The sequence below is a fragment of the Urocampus carinirostris genome, chromosome 17, assembly GCF_059441175.1.
Source record: "Urocampus carinirostris isolate Australia breed hairy pipefish chromosome 17, RoL_Ucar_1.0, whole genome shotgun sequence".
In the NCBI taxonomy this organism is placed as follows: domain Eukaryota; kingdom Metazoa; phylum Chordata; class Actinopteri; order Syngnathiformes; family Syngnathidae; genus Urocampus; species Urocampus carinirostris.
The window spans coordinates 13,967,468-13,990,496 of NC_142365.1; the positions used below are offsets into that span (position 1 = coordinate 13,967,468).

Sequence of the window (23,029 nt, forward strand, 5' to 3'; positions counted from 1 at the left end):
GTGGCTCTGGAGCCGCATGAGTCTCTTTGGCATTTTCTAGTGTCTCCCTTGCGCTTTTTCAAAAAGGTTAGATGGTAAAAGTAAAGGGGTTTAATTAGGGGGTTACATGTTAAAGGATTTAGTTACAGGTTTAAGGTTAAGCGTTAGGGGCTAGGGTTGTGAGGTTCGGTAAGAGAATTACTGTTAAGGGTTGGTGTTATGGTTTTAGAGATTATTGGTTAAGGGGTTCGGTTAGAGTGTTAGGGTTGAGTGATTCAGTTAGATGGTTAAAAATAAGAGTTAGGGGTTTAAAGGTTGGTGTAATGAGTTTTTTGGGGTCAGTTTGGTGAAGGGAATGCAATGCCATGGCCACCCACTAGAGGGAGGCACATACAAACTAGTGTAAGAGTTTAGATGCTCCTTTTGATTTCTGTCTAGTGAACATATTTGGTAACGAATGACATCTACTGTGATCTGTAAATACAATTGAAAAGGTCCATCTATTCCTCATTGTGATCCTTAACTCTTTATTTTTACACTTTTTTTTCAAACAAAGCCTCCCCTTGAAAAAACAAATATGTCTGTAACTCAGACTAAAGATGATTCAGATCTCAAACGAGAAAATCAGGTCTGATCTTCTTATACTGACACATGATAAGAGGTGTGTTAGGCGACTATGGCGGTCTTATGTGTGTGTGAGAATTTTGAGAGGGTAATTCATAATATATGTTATATATAGTGTTGTTATATGTGGAAAAGAGCGAAGAAAGAATGAAATGAGAAGGTCCTTACTTTTTCTTATCCTTGTCCTTTTTGAGCGGCTGGGACAAGGACAGCGTCTCTGCGGCTACCTTCTTCCTGTTGAAGGCGTTCATTTCCTCTTCCAGGTCCCGCCGCTTCTCCTCCACTTTCCTCTTCTCCTCCTGGTGCATTCGCTTCAGCTGCTCAAACTTTTCGTGCAGCTGCCAGAAGAAACACGAGTTAGCTGCCAAACTCATTGACACTGCCCAGGAAATCATCCGCTGATCCGTCCAGACTGAAGGACACTCTTGGCTCTACTGTTCTGATACAAACCAAGCCATTCTACAAGAAGTACTTTGTAAACATTGCCTAATTTTCTTTTTGTTTCATTCATCTTTTATTATATGTTTATTTCGGAGTGCCACGTCTAATCTTGTTGTAAACAACGTACACTATGTTGTAATCAATGAGAATGAAGACAGTTCTAAATCTATAATACACTGCAATCAGAAAATTGAGGTAGGCCTAAATTTTGGCCCAATCCCATTATTTCACTCTCCACTCAAATTAGCGCCTTGCTCTATCAATGCAAGATTATAAGGAGACAAAGAATGTCCCATTCCTAAGCAAAGCATAGGGAAAAGAGGTACAGTAAGAGACGCACCTCTCCAAGTCTTTTATTACATGTTTATCCTGGAGTGCCACTTCTAATCTCATAAATAATGTACAATACAAGGTAATAAATGACAAATACAATCGTATTCTATTTGAAAAAATAAACTGACCTCTCTCTCTTTTTCTTTCAACTCCGCTTCCGTCTCTTTGACTTTGTTGACGAACATCTGTCGCATTTCTTCCTCTTTGCGCTGCAAGTCTCCCAAGAACTCTTTCCTCTTGGCTTCGTAAGTCTCCTGAAGACTGTCAGGACGAGGCGACATGAATTATTTAACGATTTTGAAGTAAGGTGTCTGTCTTCTTAGGTACCTGAAGGGCTGGCTGTCTGGGTCAGTGTCTTTGAAGCCCATCTCCTCCAGTTTGCAGCGCCGGTAGAGCTCGTAGTGGCGAGCATGCGTCTGCTCTCGCAGATCTTCCATGTTGACTCGGATGAGCATCTCCCGCAGCTTGACGAAGTCGCAGTGGCTCTCGTTCTCCACTTGGAAAGACACGGTGGACTTAACGTTAACGGTGTTTTTTTTTTATTGTGCCTTGCTTCCTATAATCTTCTCGCAATTAGGAATGAGTTGAAGGGATGCATGATTAAAAATGTTTTTATACAAAAACAGAACCTTTTTTGAACTACATTCAATATTTAGAAAAAAAACTACTAACAACTAATGCAAAATCCAATTTTTTATATGTGTGTTTTCATCTTGTCTAAAGCCAAGTGGCTAACATGAGAGGCTAGAGAAGAAAACCATAGAAAAAAATCAGAAGCTGCCAGAATCACAGGACTTGGCTACCACCACATGCAGGGATCAGCTGTGGAAGGTAAGTGAAACTGGAAGGCGAAGCAGGAGCAACCAACAATAACAGCAACGAGCGGAAATCCATAGCCTGCAACTAAAAGGTGAACATGAGTGGCTAGAGAGGAAAACAGAGGACCAAAAAGTGTAGGACAGATCATGGGACTTGGCGACCATGTCACGCAGTGGCTCATTTTGTGGTAGGGAAATGACACTGAAGAACCAAACAGGAGCAACTAACAATATCAACAGTGGAAAGCCATTGCCTGCAGCCAGGTGACTAACATGAGCGGCTTGAGAAGGAAAAAGTGGATGGAAAAAAAAAAAGTTGATGACCAGCTTTGGAAGGTGAGTGACACTAAACGACGAAGCAAACTTTATTTACACGGATCAGCTAACAATAACAATAGTGTATAGCAGCGAGCCATAGTCTCCAGCTAATATAAATGGCTAAAGAAGGAAACACTGGGGAAAAAGGTGGAGGATGCCCTATTGCATGCAGGGTTCGGTTTTCATTGACCTTTTTCAAGCTGAGAGCTATTTTTAGTGACTAATTAGCACAAAGGGCACCAAGTTTTATCGATTTCAAAAATAACTTTTCGTTATTACTATGTTGTGACTGTGTTATTTCTTAATTCGCAGATCCAGCAGTGGCCTAAGACAATACTAATACTAGATTCTGAATCAAAAACTATTTTGTTCCAACAATTTGAGTATCACATTACTCAATAGTATTGGTTTGTAGCAGTTTTATCTAATGGTGGTGACATAACAATCTTGTAACAAAACTCGTTTCACCTTCAGGTATGCAGTTCTAGTAACTGAAATAAAGCATGTATAGTACATGATTATTTAAAAATGGTTTGCCACAAATCGTTAGTTAGTTTTTGGGATTTAAGTGAACAGCATTGTATATCCCCAGTGATGTTTTTGAGAGGCATGCTACAGGCACTTGCATAAAAAGCCACTAGGTGGTGTTCGAGCACCTGCTCCTTTCTATTTGAAGTAGGGTTTATATATACTTAGTCGACCACTAAAAAAATCATCTTATCCGAAAATCGCAATGACCCAGTATTGGTGAGCTATTTTCCGAACAAGTTCACGGGAACCTCAGTTGTCCTTAAGGGGGCACCACGTTGGAGACCCCTGATCTAGCACATGTGTTTTTGCTGAATTTTTGAATGAAGAATTCATAGAGATGAATGAGGTGTTTTTACACAACTAGGGGTCGCTTCATAAACACAACGGGGCTTTCATATTTTTCTTTAGAACAGAGGTTTAAATATTCCCCAAAAATGGTGTGCTTATCAATTGTTGGACTCATTTCTGTACAGGGAAAAAAATGGTATTTAACAATTTCCCTAATTTTCTAGACAACACAATTACACTTAATTTCCGGGACAATGTCCCGATTCTTTTCATATTGAAATATTTTTCTTTTCATGTGGAGCAAGAAGTAGCACACACACGCAAAGTGCAAACAGGAATTGCAAACACAGAAGAAGAGACGAGTCTGGAAGTTTCACAGAAATTTGAAAAAAAAAACGGGAGACGGCAAACGACAACTAAGTGCTTAATAGTTTCCACGTTTGCACGCAAAAGACTGGAGAAGCGGCGGATAAATAGCTGAGAGAACATCTGGCTCTCACAGATAACATTCTTCCATGAAAACAGAAAGCCTGTTCTCCGCTTTCTGGTGTCGCGTCCTTTCTTCCCCTGCGGGAACATTTCTCATGGCTTGTTGCAGAGGTTAGCATAACTCTGACGTTTGTTTCCTCTCCAAGACGGAGAAATATTCATTATAATGAATGCCGTTTCGCAGACGCATCATTAATGAATAAATCAAGAGCGTGGCCAGCCAAAGGAAGGGGCGAAATAAAATCATTGCACATGGCCTGTCACTTTGCAGTAAGTCAACGTCAAAGCTGGAGGGGGCAACTAAAAATATCCTTCAGATGATAATGTCCTCTACTAATACAACATTTTATTTTCCACTGAAATCAGTTTGTATTTAAAGCATGAATTGGTCCTATTGGCATAAAAAAAAAAGAAATTATACACATGAAATAGAATTAATAAAAAATAAATACAATACATTAAAAAGATACAAAGATAAATGTATTTCTACACTAATAGATTACATATACAGTGGGACCTCGGTTATCGCAGTTAATGGGGACCAAAACCACCCGCGGTAAGTGAAAATCCGCGAAATAGCGGTGCACCCTAAAAAAAAAAATATATATATATTTTTTTATTTTTTTTTTAATTTTATTATTATTATTTTTTTAGACCCGGTTAATGGGGACCAGAACCACCCGCGAAAAGTGAAAATCCGCGAAATAGCGGTGCACCCTAAAAAAAAAAAATATATATATATATATATTTTTTTTTTTAATTTTATTATTATTATTTTTTTAGACCCGGTTAATGGGGACCAGAACCACCCGCGAAAAGTGAAAATCCGCGAAATAGCGGTGCACCCTAAAAAAAAAAAAAAAAATATATATATATATATATATATATATATATATATATATATATTTTATTTTTATTTTATTTTTTTATTATTATTTTTTTAGACCCGGTTAATGGGGACCAGAACCAAAAAAAAGTGAAAATCTGCGAAGTAGTGACGCTCCTTCAAAAATGCTTAAAAAATATATATATATACATATATATATTTTATTCTATTATTATTTTTTAGACCTGCGAAGCTCTGAACCCGTGAAAGTGGAACCACGAAGTAGCGACGCCCCTTCAAAAATGCTTAAAAATATATATATATGTATATATATATACAGTATATATATTTTTTTTTAATTATTATTATTATTTTATTTTATTATTATTAATTTTTGGACCTGCTAAGCTCTGAACCCGCGAACGTGGAACCACGAAGTAGCGACGCCCCTTCAAAAATGCTTAAAAAAATATATATTTTTTTAAATTATTATTTTATTTTATTATTATTAATTTTTAGACCTGCGAAGCTCTGAACCCGCGAACATGGAACCACGAAGTAGCGACACCCCTTCAAAAATGCAAAAAAATATATATATATATATTTCATTTTATTATTATTATTTTTTAGACATGCGAAGCTCTGAACCCGCGAACATGGAACCACAAAGTAGCGACGCCCCTTCAAAAATGCTAAAAAATAAAAAAATAAAAAAATATATATTTTATTTTATTATTATTATCTTTTAGGCCCGCAAAGCTCTGAATCCGCGAACGTTGAAGCACGAAGTAGCGAGGTCCCACTGTATTAATGAATGCGTAAAATAATTGAATATTTTATAAAGTTTTGGATATAACCAGATAAGATAACAAAAATAAATATATAGAAGAAAGTTTTAAAAGAAAACAAAAACACAAAAAATATCTAAAATCAATAAAATGAATATTTGAAAGCAAAGGGTGGAGAAATGTAAAATTATGAATATATAAATTCAATCACATTAATATCTAAAAGATGTAAAACATAAAAAGATATACAAATATATACATTAAAATAAATTTTAATGTTTTAAAAAAAGAAAGATTTCAAAATCCTGTAAAACAAATATACTAAATAAAGAAAAATTTAACTAAATAAACATAATACAATAAAGTCAATGTAAAAAAACTATTAACAAGTTTTTGAAATGTATTAAATAAAAAACTAACAGTTTGAAAAATATATATATATTTTGAAAAGTGCAACAGAAAAAAAATAATCTTGGATTGATATCGACAAAGGTACATATTTTACAAATAAATGGTTATTATTGTAGTTGGAGTGTGCCGTGGTTTGGAATAAAATTATCTTGACAGGCAGATACGGTTTGCGCTACATAATTACCACTTTTTTTTTTCCATTTCAACAGTCGTCATGGCAGCAAGAAAAGGCAAATTAAACAGGACGGTTACCAATAGTTTGCGCTTGCATTGCCAACAGTAGAAAACATATGACACTATAGGACAAAGCAGGTGCAGCTAACAATAACATTAGTAGCTAGCGGTATGCTACAACTTGCAGCCAAGAAGTTTAACAAGAAGGTCTGAGAAGATAATGAAGAGCAGTGTTTTCAACCATCGTGCGGCAGCACAGTAATTAATTGTCGTACTGTGCCGTGGGAAATTATTTAATCTGTGTGCCTGTGCGGTCTAGTGAAAGCTATCTTTCATTTGGATTTTCTTTTAATGGAGATGCAACGGTGTTCCCTGAAATTTTCAATGAGAGAAATGTGCCTCGGCTTAAAAAAGGTTGAAGAACACAATCAAGAGACTCTGCAACGTTCATTTATATGAGCAGCTGTGAAAGGCGAGTGACACTGGAGCAGCAGACAAAAAAAAACTCGAAGTAACGTCAGTGTTTCCCATTAATAGGAAGATTCGGGCAGGCCAACAGGGTTTAATTGGTTCTGCCAGGGTCTCATAAACTTGTAGTATTACAATAATATAATATTTTTAGATGTATATAAATCCTAAGTTGATCAAAATAATTGTTAGATTTCCTATTATATAAATAATTGCTAAGCCCATGGTATTTGTGCTAAGAATCTCTGTCAGTCAGAAGAAAAGTTGTATTTCCTTATTCTGCCCAAGAAAGTTAGTGATAATATACAGTATGATTTGTTTTTTGTTGAAAAAAAAAGTGAATACATTTTACCATCTCTGCTTTAAACTGCGCAATCGTTTCATTCAATTGATTTGAGAAGTTGATTTTTTTTTTCTCTATTTAGGCCGCAGCTTTCAACCACGATAGTATAGTGCGTCCTCATGTCTGACTGGTTGGCTCTAGACCAGGGGTCGGGAACCTATGGCTCGCGAGCCATATATGGCTCTTTCTACGAGTATCTGTGGCTCAGAGACAGATTTGATTGCATGCAAAATTTCTCCATCTTGTTCAAAACTTTATTCGTCTATCCTGTTAAGTTACACGCAAAGCCAAACCGAAAGTTACTGTCAAGTGATTACTTCGCAGTATATATAGGGCACGTTTTTCACTACAATTTACAGTCAAGGTGTCACACAAAATATTGGGAAAAAAAAACTCGTTTTAGCTGTACAACGCTAAAGAATCCTTTATATAAAAGTTCACTATGTAATCTGTGTTCAGTGTTCAGATACCTTATGATGAATCCACAGAACTGTAAATACGCCAAAACACCGGAAGAGAACTTAGTCATTTGATTGGGTGAGTGGGAGGGATGGGTGGAGCTATGCAAAAAGTACAAGCACTCCTTCCCATCTCTCGCCAAAGGTAAGCACATAAGGCTCCCTATTCTCAGAATGTTGTGACGTTTTTACAAAATAAATGCTTGCATCTGGTTTTGAAACCAATATGTATGATAAAAAAGGGTCAAAAGGAGTTTAACCGATCTTGAGTCATTGCAAGAAAGAGACAAGTTTAAAGTGGTATGTTTGTTGATTTTGGGACAGGGGCTCTGGCATTATTCTCTTTTCATAATTTTTATCAAATCATCAAAAATAAATGTGCTGAAGACTAAGCTTTTGTCTGGGGCGCGGGTTTAGCAATTTAGTAAATTTGTCTCATAATATATGGTGTGGCTCTTTCCCAAAATAAAATTAATATTTTTTGCTTTTATGGCTCTTTGAGTCAAAAAGGTTCCCGACCCCTGCTCTAGACTGTCCAACAACCAGGGTCTCGCCACATTCTATGGGAAACACTGAACGTTTACCCGGGAAACGCAATATTTTCTCACATGAACAGACGCAGACAACAGTGCTTGTGTCTACTTACCTTGCACGACCCCCCAAGGGTACTGTCTGGCCCTCACTGTTTTATTCCCAACTTTCACTTCCTCCACACTTCCCACCACGGCGAAGGGCAGATGAGCCTGCCGACACAAATCAGGTTTGGACTTTGCTGTCTTGTGCAGGAAAGATAACAATAAAAGCACTGTTGGAAAGCGGCAGGCGCTCATGTGAGCCAAGTTCAGTTGCTCGCCTGATTCGACACGAGAATATTCTTGTGACGGGGAGAAAAACCTCAAAAATGAGGCGGCCTGGTTTTGGTTTTGAAGACTCGAACGGTGGTGATGTCACACAGATGTGCGTTGAGCCAAATGTAAAACCAAATGCCGCTTTATTTATCGGGGAGAGAATTTTACAAGCTGCAAACCTGAAAGTCGTTCAATATTTTTACTCAAAGTAGAGTAAAGGACTCCTTGATTTACAAATTATCAAAATACTTAGACAAAATCACATATTTTCTGGACTCAGCGTTCACACACCTTTTTCATGGACAATTTCAAACACATTAAGGACATCAAAAAACAATTTTTCAATGTATCCAGTACCATTACAAGAAGAAATCCAGTCTGATTCATGTATTTTACAAATCCAGATGCAATTTTTAATCTGGCGTGTGCATTTATCAACACCTTACTTTTTAGATCTCGATTATATTTTTGAGACAAATCTCTCTCCAGATAGGTGTTGGTTAAACTGATGTTAATAAGTAGCTTACATTTTTAGTTGCATGAAGTTATTCCCATTACAATTTACCACTGGGAAACACTTCCTTCATTTTTTGCATGACTCATAACAAATGCCCCTAATTGATACATAAGATTTGCACAAATACATATTTCATAGTGCACATTTTAGGTATAGCATGCACCTGTCCAACATCAAGCATTTATAAGCACTTCATATAAAATTCTGGCACTTTCCAATCCTTGAAGACACAATATTAAAATTCAAGAATTTTCAAAGATTTCAAGGCCCTGTGCGGACACTGCAGAGTATAAGGCACACCTGATAAAAAGGTGCACCTTCAAAAATATTCCTGTTAGAAAAGCTTCTCCGTGCATAAGACGCAAAAGACTAAAAGACATGTGAAATTAAAACTACGCTAAGAGCGAAGTTTGAATTAAAACTAAAAAACAAAGGAAAACAAAAAAAAACCTTGTAATAGGACATATATATTAGAATATCATAGTTACACAACTAAAATAAATGGATTCATCCATTAACTGTTACTGTATGTTAAAGCATTTGGTTGTTATTATGCATTTATATTTTTATTTACTGTATTTCCATTCTAAAAGGTGCACTGAGGAAAAGTGTTTAATCTCGGGCATATTTGGGGTTTTTAGGGTACGCCTTAAAGTTTGGACAATACGGCACTTTTTTAAAAGAGGCAAAATAATTCGGAATGGAAAGTACAATGTGGCTAAAATATATCACAAATATGTAATACCAAATTATGTTTTTTATCAAGATTCTTAAAAAACATTTATCAGCATATTTCTGATTATTTTCCCTTGATGTTTAACTAAAGGGAAAAAAATTACATTTTCGGAAATATATCTACTTTCTGGGCATGAAAATATTTAAATCAAAATTTGCATTATGTAAAATTAAGAAAAAAGGCAAAGACATTAGCATTAGTGACGCCCGTGGTCACAGTGTCGGTATAATGAAAGGAGAGACTTGTGGCAAAAGAGGCAAGAGTGGACTTGACTTTGATTCTGTGCAAGAGCGCGTGAGCTACTAAAATTAAATGTGTTTTTTTCCGGATAGGCATAGCTGTGTCCAGCACAAAATTGTTGAAAAAGTTGAGGTTGCGGGTCTGAGATTATTTTGATTGACTCATTGGGGGTTCGGGTCCAGGTTGACTTTGGAAACATCTGATTTAAACCTAACTGCTAGAGTGATGCTGGCCACCAAAGTAGTTCAAGTAAGGATTAATGCAAAGACCTTTGCATTAGAGGCGAATAGCCATGCCAACTATGCTAGTGATAGCATTACTAGTTAAAGTGTGTGAAACTGAAAATAGCTGCTTAATTATTCAGCCTTAAATGCTAAAGTGATACTAAACACCAAAGTAGTCTAAGTATGAATTAATGCAAAGAAATTAGCATTCGAGGCTAGCCGCCGGGCCACATTGCTATCATTAACATTAGTAGTTAAGGTTTTTGAAACTGGCATTAGCTGCTAAATGATTTTGAAATTACGATCTAACAATCTTTTAATTTTTGAAGATTGTGATTCTGTTTAAGCCTTGACGAATATACTTTTTTTGTCCCACCGCCGATGTAAACAAATCAAAAAAATAGAATTATCTACAAAAAACATTGGGGTCTAGTTTACTCTTATTATTATTTGGAAAGCTTTGTGCTGTGTCCTGAAAAAACTTCGAAAGACCTTAGCAGCAGCGGCTAGTTGCCATGCCCACAAGGATAGTATTTGTATAAATAGTTAAGGTCCGTGAAACTGGAGTTAACTGCTAAAGGCATGCTAGCCACCCAAGTAATGCCATTTGCTAATGGAGCATTAACAAAAATATGCACTCAATCCAGGAAAGGCGCTGCCAGAACAGAAGACGATTTAACAAGCGTTTGATTTCTGGAGTTCACCGTCTCGTAAAATCCTTGAAGATCAAATAGTGTATAAATCGATGAAGGCAATCTAAATTGAAATTTGCATAGTTTAACATGAAGCATTCATGCAAAGACATTAACATTTGCAGTCTGCAATACTATCATTAGCAGTTAAGGTCTATGCAACTGGTATTTGCTGCTAAATTATTTAAAGTTTACTGCCAAAGCGATGCTAGCCACCAAAGTGACTATTTGTTAATGCATCGGCTGAGTTAACAAAAATATAAGAATGGGACTGCCAGAAAACAATATACTCCTGTATAATGAACTTAAAAAATAATTAAAAATCATTCTTTAAGTACACACAGATGCAAAAAAAACTATAAATACTTTTGAGATTGTGAGAATATTCCCGATGAAATATTGACAAGCGCTTACGTTCATAGAGGAGTTGATCTCGCTGACGGCTTCGTCGTCCGTAGGGAATTGATAGATCTGGACGCCGTTGCTCACAAGCTCGCTCATAATCTTGATTTTGAACTTGTGGAGTTCGCTCTTGGAGATGGTATCTGCTTTGGCAATGATGGGAATGATACTGACCTGAAGGTGGGAAAGAAACGATTCCAAGTAACTGATGGATTGTGGGGGTTTTTAAGGGACAACCATTATGAGCATTTCCCATGAGGTCGAAATACGATTCCCTAAAAAGTTCTTGTCAAAATCAACACCAAAATTCAACCTGTGGGATTTTCGAACCCTTAGACCTCTTCTGGAAGTGGAAAGTGTACAAGAACCTGACAAAATGTTTTTTGAGGTGTCAAAATACAATTTTTTAAGACCTTCTTGTCAAAATCAACCTTAAAAATTCCACCATTGGGGGTTTTGTACTCTCTCAGACTTTATGTGGAAACAGAAATTGTATGAACCAGATATTAGGTAGTCAAAATAGGATTTCTTGAGAACATCTAGTCAAAATTACCCGTTACCTGATATCTCCACATTTGGTGGGTATGTACCCTCTCAGACTTTTTTGAAAGCTGATATTGTAAAATGAAACTTTGTTAAGAGACAACGATTTTGAGTAGTTACGGCTGGTAAAAGAATGATTTTTTTGAGAACTTAATGTCAAAAACCAACCCCAATTTCCACCTTTGGTGGTTTTTTACACTCAGACTTCTTCTGGAAGCAGAAATTCTTACATGAACCTGATGGATTGTGGTTTTTCTTTTTAAGAGAGAACCATTTTAAGCAATTCACAGGTAGTGAAAATGGGAATTCTTAATAACTTCTTGTCAAAATCAACTTGAAAAATTCCATTTTGGGGGGATTTGTATCCTCTCTGACTTCTTCTGGATACAGAAAATGTAACATACACCTGAAAGATTGTTTTATTTTTAAAGAGACAGCCATTTTGAGCATAAGGGAGGGTGGAACAAAAAAGAGATTTCTTGAAAACGTCTTGTCGAAAATAAACCCCAAAATTCCACCTTTGGGTGTTTTGTACTAGGGCTGCACAATTTTACAAAAAAAATTGTAATTTTTCAGACTTGTATTGCAATTAAAAGTCAAGTGCATTCTCTGCAGTAGTTTTCGTCTTTTTTGGGAGAAGCAGAGTGACATGCAAACCTACTTCGAACCGCAACAGCTACGAGCTGTCACGTTTGTTTTGATGGCCAGTTGTGAAACGACTGTTTGACTGACAGCTTACACCAGCTAATCACGCACACACATGGAAACTATGCCTCGCCTTCATTGGCTACTGCAATTAAAACATACCTCTGATTGTCGCTGTTAAATCCCTAACTTTGACAATTCATGTTGGCCAAACACTCAATCACTCAAATAACAAACTGGAACTATAAATCCTTGGGAAAAAAGAAACGCAGTGTTTTGCGATAACACAAATTCACCTCGTCACATTGCGATATCGATTAGATTTCGGTTAATCGTGGACCCCTATTTTGTACCCTCTCAAACTTCCTCTAGAAGCAGAAATTGTAACATGAACCTGATGGATTATGGGCGAGACAACCGATTTGAGCATTTCTCAGGTGGTCAAAACAGGATTTTTTGAGAACTTACTGTCAGAACAACCTTAAAGATTCCCCCTTTGGGGGTTTTGTCCCCTGCCAGGCTTTTCTGGAGGCAGAAATTGTAACATGAAACTGACGGCTGATGGCTTTTTTAGAGACGACCATTTTGAGCATTTCTCAGGTGATCAAAACTGGATTTATAGAGAATATGTCCAAATCAATCCTCAAATTATTACTATGGGGGTTTTGTTCCCTTCCCAGACGTTTTCTGGAAACAGGAATTGTAACATGAACCTGACAGATCATGGTTTTTGGTTTTTTTTTTTGAAGAGACGACCATTTTGAGAATTTCTCAGGGTATCAAAATAGCATTTCTTGAGAAATACACCCTTTTGCGCTTGTGTACACAATCAGACTTCTTAAGGAAACTGTCTGTATCATGCTCCACATCCACATTTGGTTGAAGTCACCAGCAAAGGAAATTTAGCCGAGGACCAAATGAGTGTTGACTCTGTCATTTAAAGAACAAAAATAGACTTTTTGCAAAACAAAAAGATTATCCGAGTTCCTGCCTCCAGGAAGCGTGTGCGTGCAATTTCATACTCAGCTAATGAGGGGGGCGGGAAAAAAACGATTGTCTCGCTTTGACAGCGGAGTGAAACAACCAAGAGGGAAATGTCCTTTCTGCTCCAAATTCCGTTCTGACAGGAGTTCTGTGCCTGCTTAGCATTTAGCATAACATGACTACAGTGCAAAAATACCACTAAGAAAACACCCAATGTTTTTGTTACGCTTTGAATGGGTTCTATTACTCTTACATGTATGACATTTAAGAATGTAAGAAGTAAAAAAAAAAATAAACAACAGCAATGTTGATAAATGGCCAAAAAAATGTTTCCTGTTAAAGCCCCAGTATATATTCTATAGCGAAACTTATCGTTTAAAAAATAAATAAATAAATAAAAACTTCATTCGTTAGTGTGAAACACTATTGATTCAAACAATAAGCAAATAATACATGATACAAGAAACACACTTTTTGTAGAAGGAACAAGAAGGAGCTGACATTTAAGGCAACAATCTTCTTACTACGGAAGCCCAAATGAGGATTTTGCCAAGATAGCTTAACCCTCTGGTGTTTTAAGCACTTAACCACTTATCACCTTCCTGAACTGAGCCCTGCATGTGATGGTCATAGACTTACGTGATTCCAGCAGTTTGGACTTTTTTCCACTGTTTCCCACTCTAGCCACTCATGTTACCTACTTGCTTCTAGCTATGGCTCACTGCTAGCTGCTTTTGCTCCTGCTTAGTCCTTTAGTGTGACTCACCTTCCACAGTCAATCCCTGCAAGTAATGGTCACCAAGTCCGGTACTCAAGACATTTTGAATGCTTTTCCCCAATGTTTTCTTCTCTAGCCACTCAAGTTAGCCACCTGGCAATAAATCAGTCTTGCTTTGTCCTTAATCAGCTGGTCGGGCAAGTATGTAATGGAGTTTCAGGTATATGGTTCTTTTTTCCCTACTGTTTCCTTCTCTCGCCAATCATGTTAGCCTCTTGGCTGCTGGCGTCACTACTAATCTTATTCTTAGTTGCTCTGTTTTATTAAAGCTTGCTCTTGCAATCTTTTACTGGCCTTTTCTGAAAATTTTGATTGATTTTTTTTTTCGTCTGTTCATCCAGATTCAAAATTACATTGAATTCAAGATCCAAAACTTTCCATATACATGAGAAAACCAAAAAGGGGAAAAAATGCTCATAGGAAAAACCCATAGCTTATCTTAGTCCTGTCCCCTCGACTGTCTTGATACCATTCCCAATGACATATTCGAAAAACCAAATGATAATAGTATTAAATGAGTAAAATAATCACTTCATATCATAGCTTTCCCACTAGTCACTAAAGATATTTTCTCACACCTGACCAACTCCGGCTTTTAGCTCTTTTCAGCCCCTCTGGTAGTATCTAGTTTATGAAATTCATCCTTGCAAGAAGAAATGGAAGTAAGCTTTCGGGTTTTTTTCATGCAGTAATTTTCGGGCCTCCGTAGTGTTTCACCTTCGAAAGCAAACGCTTCAGCTCCATTCTAAAGTCTAAAAAGACCATTCTTACACTGTCTCTTTAAGTGTTCATACTGGATTTCTAATCTAGCCTTGATAAAGTCCCATGTCCGGCGATGCAGGGCTAATAAAACTAAAATCAAGCAGATGGTCAGCTTGTGACCAAAACCTGCTGGCGTGCTTCAGCCGTCACCGCACGGCTGCACTCTTCTGCCAAACGTCTTGTGTTGCTATTTAAAACTACCACTTGATTACGCTGCCAAATTTTGCTTTTAAAGGACATTTTATTGTTCTTTTATGAGAGAGGGTAAAATGTGGTTTAGACAAGCGCAGACATTTATAAGAAATCACATTTCTTGTGTTCAAAAGTTACAGTTGAGTATTTATTAGGTTTGAGCAACTTTTGGTCTTTCTTATTTCTATTATATTCTTCAGTGGCCTCTCTGAAACAAACGTGAACATATGAGTTGGCTGGAAAAACGTGAGAACGTTGGTTGGTTTGTGCTGGGGTTTAGCCTCTCTGCTTCCATTTGTCCCGAAAACTAAGATGGATTAAACTCGGAAATAAATCTAGCCTTGTACCAAATGTTAAGCTAGTTTTGTCCTGAAAGATAAAATAATTTTGTCCATAAAGTTAAGAATATCTTGTCTAATAGTTCAAACTACTTCTGGTATTATAATCCTTAAATATGAGCTACTTTTATCCCAAAATATGCGCTAATTTTGTCCAGAAATAGGCTCTAGTTTTGTTCCAAAATGTAAGTTAGGCTTGGCTTTGTCGAAAATATTAGGCTAATTTTGACTAGAAAGTTAAACTAGCTTTAACCCAAAGTGAAGCTAGTTCTTTCCCAAAAATGAAAATAGACTTGTCCCGAAGTTTAAGCTAGCCTTGTACCAAAATTTGAGCTAGTGTTGTCCCGAAATTTAAGCTAGTTTTGTCCCGAAATTTAAGCTAGTTTTGTCCCGAAATTTAAGCTAGTTTTGTACAAAAATTTGAGCTAGTGTTGTCCTAAAATTTAAGCTAGTTTTGTCGCAAAATTTAAGCCACTTCTGCCTCAAAGGTTGCGCCCGGTGTGCCCCAAAAGTTAAGCTAGTTTTACCTCGGAAATTAAGGTTGTTTTGCCTCAAAAGGTAAGATAGTTTTGTCTCAAAAGGTAAGCTATTCAATTTCTTGAAATTTAAGCTAGTTTTGTCTCGAAAGCTAAGCTGGTTTTGTGCTGAAATTTAATCTAGTTCTTGCCTGAAAATTTAGGTAGCTTTGTCCCAAAAGTTAAGCAAGCTTTAACCCTAAAGTTAATCTCGTTTTCGCCAGAAAAATTGAGCAGTTCAGTGTATCTTAGTTTAAGCAAGGTTTGGTCTTAGGGACTATTTATCATTTTTATTACATAGCCACTATGAAATAAAAGTATAGTTTTGAGTTGTGTGGAAAACATAAGTATGTTGGTTGGATTTTGCTGGAGTTTTGTCTCTTTCATTTTTCCATGCTGCAGTGGTGAAGACAGCCGGATTTATACTCATCGTCGTAAGAAGAGAAACATGAGGGACACCAGCAGTTTTCCATAAACTCGAAGCTCTTAAATTCCAAAATAAACCTGTAGGAAAGTAATTTGAAGCAGCTGCATACTTCATGTTTTGTTCAGCTAGAGAGTAACAGTGTTACAACATACTGTGTTCTTTTTCTTTCATGTTTTGTGTTTTTCGGCATTATACTTGATGGTTTTGTCGTCATGGCACTGAAGTTGTAGTTCTGTGTTTGTCATGCCGTCTCATTTTCATGTTTTGTTCAGTTAGAGCTAGTTTGTGTTCCAACATTAGGATTTGTGGTCCAGTCATCGTAGAATTATCTTTATTGTTCTAGCCGCATGTGTCTTTCATGTTGTTTCGTTCCAGCTTCGTTCTCTCACTTTTATGTTTTGTTTAGTTACAACTTTTTGTGTTCAAGGATTTTATTTCATTGTCTCGTCATCATCGCACTAGTTGTTTCAATCATTAGTGGGAGGGTTTATTAGCTCATCGTCCTCATGTGTTTTGTTCATTTAGAGCAAGTCAGCGTTTCAACATATCATGTGCTGTCCTTCCATGGTTTGTTCAGTTAAAGATAAGTAGTGTTCCAGCATATGTTTCATGTTTTGTGTAGTTAGAGTTAGCGTTAAGGCTATCAATTCCATGGTTTTGTCGTCATGGCACTCTTGTAGATGATTTGTCCACGTGTGGGAGCGTTTTTTGCGCAGTCTTTCTATCCACATGTGGGGTCATATAGTAAGTTGTATTGTTCTGTTCAGTTAAAGATTGCACGATATGTTTAAAGACGTTCTCCCCTTTTTTATGTCATGTCCAGTTACAGATTATTATTGTTCAAGCATTAGTTTTCATCAACTTGTCATCATGGGCACTGTCGTTGTTTTGTCCATGTAAAGGAAAGTTTCATGTGTCATTGTTCTTTTGTGTTTTGTTCATTTAGACCTAGTGAGTGTTTCAACATATCCTGTGTTGTCATCCTTTCATGTTTTGTCCAGTTACAGCTAGTCAGTGTTTGGGCATTCATTTTAATGGTCTCATTGTGGTGGCATTTGTTGTTCTGTCCCAATGTTGAATTTTTTTTTGGGGTCGTTTCTCTTTTAATGTTTTCCACCATCTAACACATCTTCTTACTCTCACATTTTGTTCATTTAGATTTTCAATATTGTCTGAAGCCTACTTTGAGGTTTTGCTTGTTTTTAGAAGGATAAGGTGGACTCAAAAGTCAAATTCCCCACCCCCGCCTTACACACTGCAGGCGGAAGCTATCGGTTTGACTCGTATTCGTGGGAGCTGCAAAGAGCCAAAGGGGATGAAACACACACCGCTCTCGGTGGAAGATTTTCCGACACCGATACCTGCTAACAATGGTGACTGTGACTGGTTACCTTGCTGTCTAGTTTCTTCATGGTCACCAAGTCCAAGGACTTGAGCGAATGTCCCGTGGGGGCAATGAAATAGAGGCAGATGTGGATCCTGGTGTCATGGTAGTTGAATAGTGAGCGCTTGATCTTCAGTTCTTCTTGCAGGTAGTTTTCAAACTGCGTGTCGATGTAGTCCACAATGGGCTTGTAACTGTGAGAGAAAGAGACAAGAAGAAGGAATTAAAAAGAAAGAAAACAAATACATGCTGGTGTTGAATGTGAGCATTCGTGTGATCCAGATCTTCAAACTTGTGTTGTGTTACCCTCTGGTTATCTCAGCGGCCAGAAGGGGACTTTGAGATACACCAGTAGTCAGAGTCATCAGGCGAGCTTAATTTAATAAAAATCACAAGAGCTGAAACAAAACAATAAAAGACTGCCAAGAGATAGTAGTGCTATATAGAATTACATTTTTTAATTTTCTGGTACTAGAATTACAATTATTCCTTAATATTTCATGTTTCTTCTAGAATCATACAGCCACACAAGGCAAGAATTTAAAAAAAAATGCATTGAGCATGTGTATACGAAGAACACACTATTTTTGTGGCGTCATATGCAGAACGTAAAAATGCGGGAAAGCAATAGGGCTGTTGCGCAAATGACATATTGGTCTAATCGCGATTAGCGTCTTTTTTACTTTCCACCCTCCTTTGTGACCATCCAGGACTCAAATGTCAATGGAATGACGCCAATTCTAAGACGCACACGCGGAAACAAAGAACGTCAGCTATCTGTGTGTTGAAATTAGGAGTATTTTTTCCCTTAGATGTGCAACTCATTTTTGCACTTTATTTAATTTTAGACTCAATTACAGAAAAGTTGAGTCAAGAGATTATACAAACCGTTACCTCACCATGAGTGTTTTCCCAAAATGTTTTAACCTTACAATCTATAATTGTGCACTGTGGCATTTGGTTTAATAAAAGGAACAAAATGTTATTTCAATAATGATTTCTTGATCAATTATTGTCTTGATTTCTTGAACATTACCTTGCTCTTCTTTATTAAGGTGATCATTTAATGCAGAAGGGATTTTTTTTCACAATATGTTTGTCAATCGTGATCATTTGTGTGACAATTGTCTACAGAAATTCAAAGAAAGCAAACAAGTCAAGTCAAGTCATTTTTATTTGCACAGCCCTTAATCACAAAGAGTCTCAAAGGGCTGCACAGGTTATTGCACAGACTATTATTTCAGACTATTATTATACCATCCCCTGATCTGAAACCAACATGAGGGCAAGGAAAAACTCAAAAACCTCAACATGAGGAAAATGAAGAAACCTTGAGAAGGGACAGCACATGTGGTAATCCCCTTTTCAGGATGACCAGGCTGCAATGGATGTTGCAATTACAAATAGTAGAGAGATATTGTCAACAAAAAATCTAGGTTATTTATATGCTATAGAGTACAAGTGTGTTTTAAGCTTAGATTTAAACATTTCCACTGAGGTTGCAGATCGAACTCAGGGGGAAGTGCATTCCACAGCACCGGTGCCCGAATGGAGAACAGAAGAGGAAAATGGAGGAAGAAAGCAAGCAATTAAAACTAAGGCAGGCTCCCGTAATTTTTAAATGCGAAGTATCGACACATTTTGGTTTTTAAACAGTTCTCGGGAAGACGGAGCTAGACATGACCAAAACTGTCTGCAAGCTTTGTCACAGACCCGTATCCCACTGCGGTTGTGTTACGTTGACATTTCACTTCATGACATTTAGTGTCTGTAAACTTGTTGAACAGTGTACATGTTATGTTCTCATTGTCTCATTTGGAATAAATGTCAGCTTCCGGACTGACCGACACAGACTGATGTGCATTGTATGAACATTATTCCTGATTTGTTGTCCCAGAAGTGTGCTTGCATTTTAGGAAAGAAAATTCAATCACAATGATCAATTATATTGGATCGCAATTATCGAGAATCGTGATACAAATCGAATCCTGACCAAAGCATATCGTCCAACACCTAACAGGAGCCTGCTTCAGTATTTCATACTTGCAGTCTGGCGGCAAAAATAAGTGGCTAAAGAAGAAAATAGGAAAGAAAAAAATAGAAATATGCCTTAATCACAGAACTTGGGGTTCTCACATAATAATAATAATAATAATAACATGCAGGGCTCAGTTGTGGAAGGCAAGTTATAATGAAAGATGATGCAGGAGCAAACAATTGCAGCAAGCAGTGAGCCATAGCCTGCAGCTAAGAGGCTGACATGAGTGGCTGGAGAAAGAAATAGTGGACAAAAGTGGAAAATGTACGAGTCATCAACCATCAGAGCTTGGCTGTAGAAGGTAAGAGCCGTCACCAGGACAAGCTACCTTAAAAAAAATGGTCCTTCAGGTTTCGGTTGAAGTAAGATGCTTATTCAACGGCTCTACTCAATTTGTTTCCAATACAGGATTAGATTAGTATTGAATCAAAATAAATGTATTTGCTGTCCTAGGTATCTAACTTTACGAGACAAATTGGTAAAATTATTATTTTTTTTAAATATTCTTAAAAGAAGCTGTACGGAATCTGGAACTTAAACTTGGCCACCGTCTCCTGGCTTGTGTCATCATTGCAGTCTGAAGCAGCTCATTCGTGATGCGAATGCAAGTAAGTACTCGGAAAAACGTTTTCATCTTTTTTGGGTTTAGGGTTGGTGTTTGAAATCTACTCGAAGCAGGGTTTTCTCACTTTTACCATTTTCATGCTACAAAGAAAATAGACACAAAAAAAATAAACAAAAAAACCTGCAGGGACGAGCATGACGTCATTCGCCAGCACCCACAACACCCCTCCCCCAGCTCCTATCCTGAACTGAATGTGTTTCACCCTAATCAGCTCTGCTAATAGTAAAATGAAAGCAGATAGGTAAAGTGAAAAATAAAGCATAAGGGTTCTTTGAACTAATTTGGGCACTGTTTGCACACAAAGAAAATAATTAATTTTCAACTTTTTTAGTACACCTGAAAAGACGCAGCCCATCTTTAATAGCATATAAGTGTTATTTGTACAAATAATAATAATAATACAAATTGTTTTTTTTGATCGTCTTAAGTCAGTTTACTCATGTTTCATCACAACCCCAGCAATTGTCTTTTACCTTACAAACTGCTAACAGTTTTCGTGTTTACAACTCATCAATGAATAGACAATCACCCTGAACTGGTTGCCAGCCAGTCGCGGGGCACACAGAGACAGACAACTCACTCGTTCATTCTCAATTAGGGACAATTTGGACCAGCCAATTAACCTGACAAGCATGTCTTTGGAATTTGGGAGGAAACCGGAGTGCCAGGAGGAAACCCACCCAAGCAAAGGGAGAAGATGCTAACTGGGTACAGGAAGGCTGGTCGTTGGATTTAAACCCATGACCTTAGAACTGTGCCGCGGACGCGCTTAATAAATAAAAAAGTCTTTAAAATCTTTTTCATGTATTTCTAGTTACCTGTTTGCGGTTTAATAAAAACTTACAACTGGGCAATATTTTATGATAGTTTTATGATGACTGTTTAAATAGTGAGCTTCTATTTACTTTGTCTACATTTTCTGCAAAAGCCTTCTTCACAGTGACTTCTAATGCTGCGGAATGCACCGAAGTTGACCTTTGAACGTGCGTTTGACCTTCAGCAGGCCCCGTTTACGAAGACTGCCGTCAAAGGGCGTGAGAATAGCGTTTCTTGGTCCAGCTCCAACTCGTAGCATAGGACTCGCTCCCTCGCTTAAAGACTTCCTCCCCGCGCCGCTTTTTTTGTTTTATTTTCAGGCCCGATGGGAGAAGAAACATGCGAGGAACGCGCGTTGATTAGATATCTGTTTTTCTCATACGAGGGTTCAAAACGAAGAAAGAAATTCAAGGGAAATACTTGCCGTGTTCAAATCTGTTGCTCAATTGCTCTTTGGAGTTTGGGTGAAATGGATGAAAAATTTAAAATTATGATACTTTTAAGAATAAGTTTTCAGTATTAACAAATTATTTTCCAGTAAACGTATCATTCAACACTCGAAGTCCTTCTAGCTGAGAATGGAGCTGAAGTGCGTGCATTGCAAGAAGACACGCTGCCAAAACCTAAAAGGTACCACTTGGTAAAATTCTAAACCCTTCCTATGAATTTTCTTGAGCAAGCAAAGATTAAATTCAATGGGTAACAAAAGACCGAGCGAGATGGATATATCCGGAGCAGCTGAAAAGGGCAAATATCTGGAGTTGGTCAGCGCTAGTGTAAGTGGGTACCTTAAGTAGATTGCAGAAGAAGCTACTAAAACGATGGTAAACGTTTGCAAAAGCAAGCTTTGTTTACACAAAGCAGTTAAGAATTAGCCATAGCATGCAGTAGTAGCTACAAAGTGGCTAAAGAAAGAAAAGGGAGGGGTAAAAAATAAAAACAAAGAGTTAAAAATGCTAGAAATACAGGGTTCAGTGATGTTCGCTGCATGATCAACTGAGGAGGGCAAATGACATTGAAGGGCAAAGGTATAAGCAGCTAACAGAAACAACAGAAACTGACAGTGAGCCATAGCCATCAGTCAAGTGGCTTATATGACTGGCTAGAGAGGGAAACAGAAGAATACAGTCCATTATGACTGAATCACTGAACTGAACATACAAGCTTGAAAGGTGAGTGACACTGAAGGACAAAACGGGAGCAGCTAATAACAATAGCGCTTACAGTGAACCATAGCCTGCAGCTAAATCGTTAATACGAGTAGCTAGACAAGGAAGCAGTTGGGGAAAAAAGTGGAAGATGTCTGAAACTTGACGACCATCACATGATGGGCTCACCCATGTGTTTGAAAAAAATGATGTTTATGAGGTAGTGTTTCTTTGCTTCTTTTAATGTCTCTTAAACAGAGCAGCCAACAATAACAATAGTGGCTAGCGGTGAGCTGTAGCCTGAAGCCAAGTTGCCATCATGATTATCTAGCGAAGGAAATTGTGGGGGGAAAAAAAGTAGTGGATGCCTGAATGAGCCGTAGAGGCTAAGTGGCCATTACATGCCAAAAGCACCACAGGCACAAGCTAGCTTGGCAAAATCCTCATTCGGGCTTCCGTAGTAGTAAGATGGCAGAAAAACATGTCAACTTTCACACGTTGTGCAATCTTACTATTTTTTTGACGTAAAATAATGTTAAAGATAGTACATGTGTTTTTGCTTATTATTTGAACCAATAATGTAAGTATTTTTCCACCACGTGGGGTCACTAGATAACAGAGGTAAGATTGGGCCCAAGATGTTTCAGCTCAAGCCAGTCCGGGCTCGAAGCAAACTCAATATTTCAAATTTTATATGTGAGGACTCGGGAGGAGGAGAGGTAATTCATGATAACAAATTAAAGCCTTTCTTTTGTAACACAATCTAAGTTATTCAAGACTATTAACATTTACACGCTTTATATTTCTGTCTCTGCAGAAGTTAGACTGACGATTTCCACCATTGATGGATTTTTTTTTAGGAGCCGTCAAACTCCTAAAAATTTGA

General features: G+C 37.4%; 1 protein-coding gene across 3 annotated transcripts in view; it reads right to left on the bottom strand.

The window, feature by feature from the left end:
• septin8a (septin 8a) overlaps window positions 1-23,029 on the bottom strand; it is a 45,206-nt gene that overhangs the window by 8,436 nt on the left and 13,741 nt on the right. For all 3 annotated transcript variants that reach the window (XM_088321662.1, XM_088321660.1, XM_088321661.1), the window contains exons 4-9: window positions 17,524-17,710; window positions 10,961-11,122; window positions 7,936-8,032; window positions 1,705-1,873; window positions 1,506-1,638; window positions 772-941 (exon numbers count right to left, since the gene is read on the bottom strand). In XM_088321662.1, the coding sequence (XP_088177788.1) occupies window positions 772-941; window positions 1,506-1,638; window positions 1,705-1,873; window positions 7,936-8,032; window positions 10,961-11,122; window positions 17,524-17,710 (918 nt within the window). The remainder of the gene's footprint in view (window positions 1-771; window positions 942-1,505; window positions 1,639-1,704; window positions 1,874-7,935; window positions 8,033-10,960; window positions 11,123-17,523; window positions 17,711-23,029) is intronic.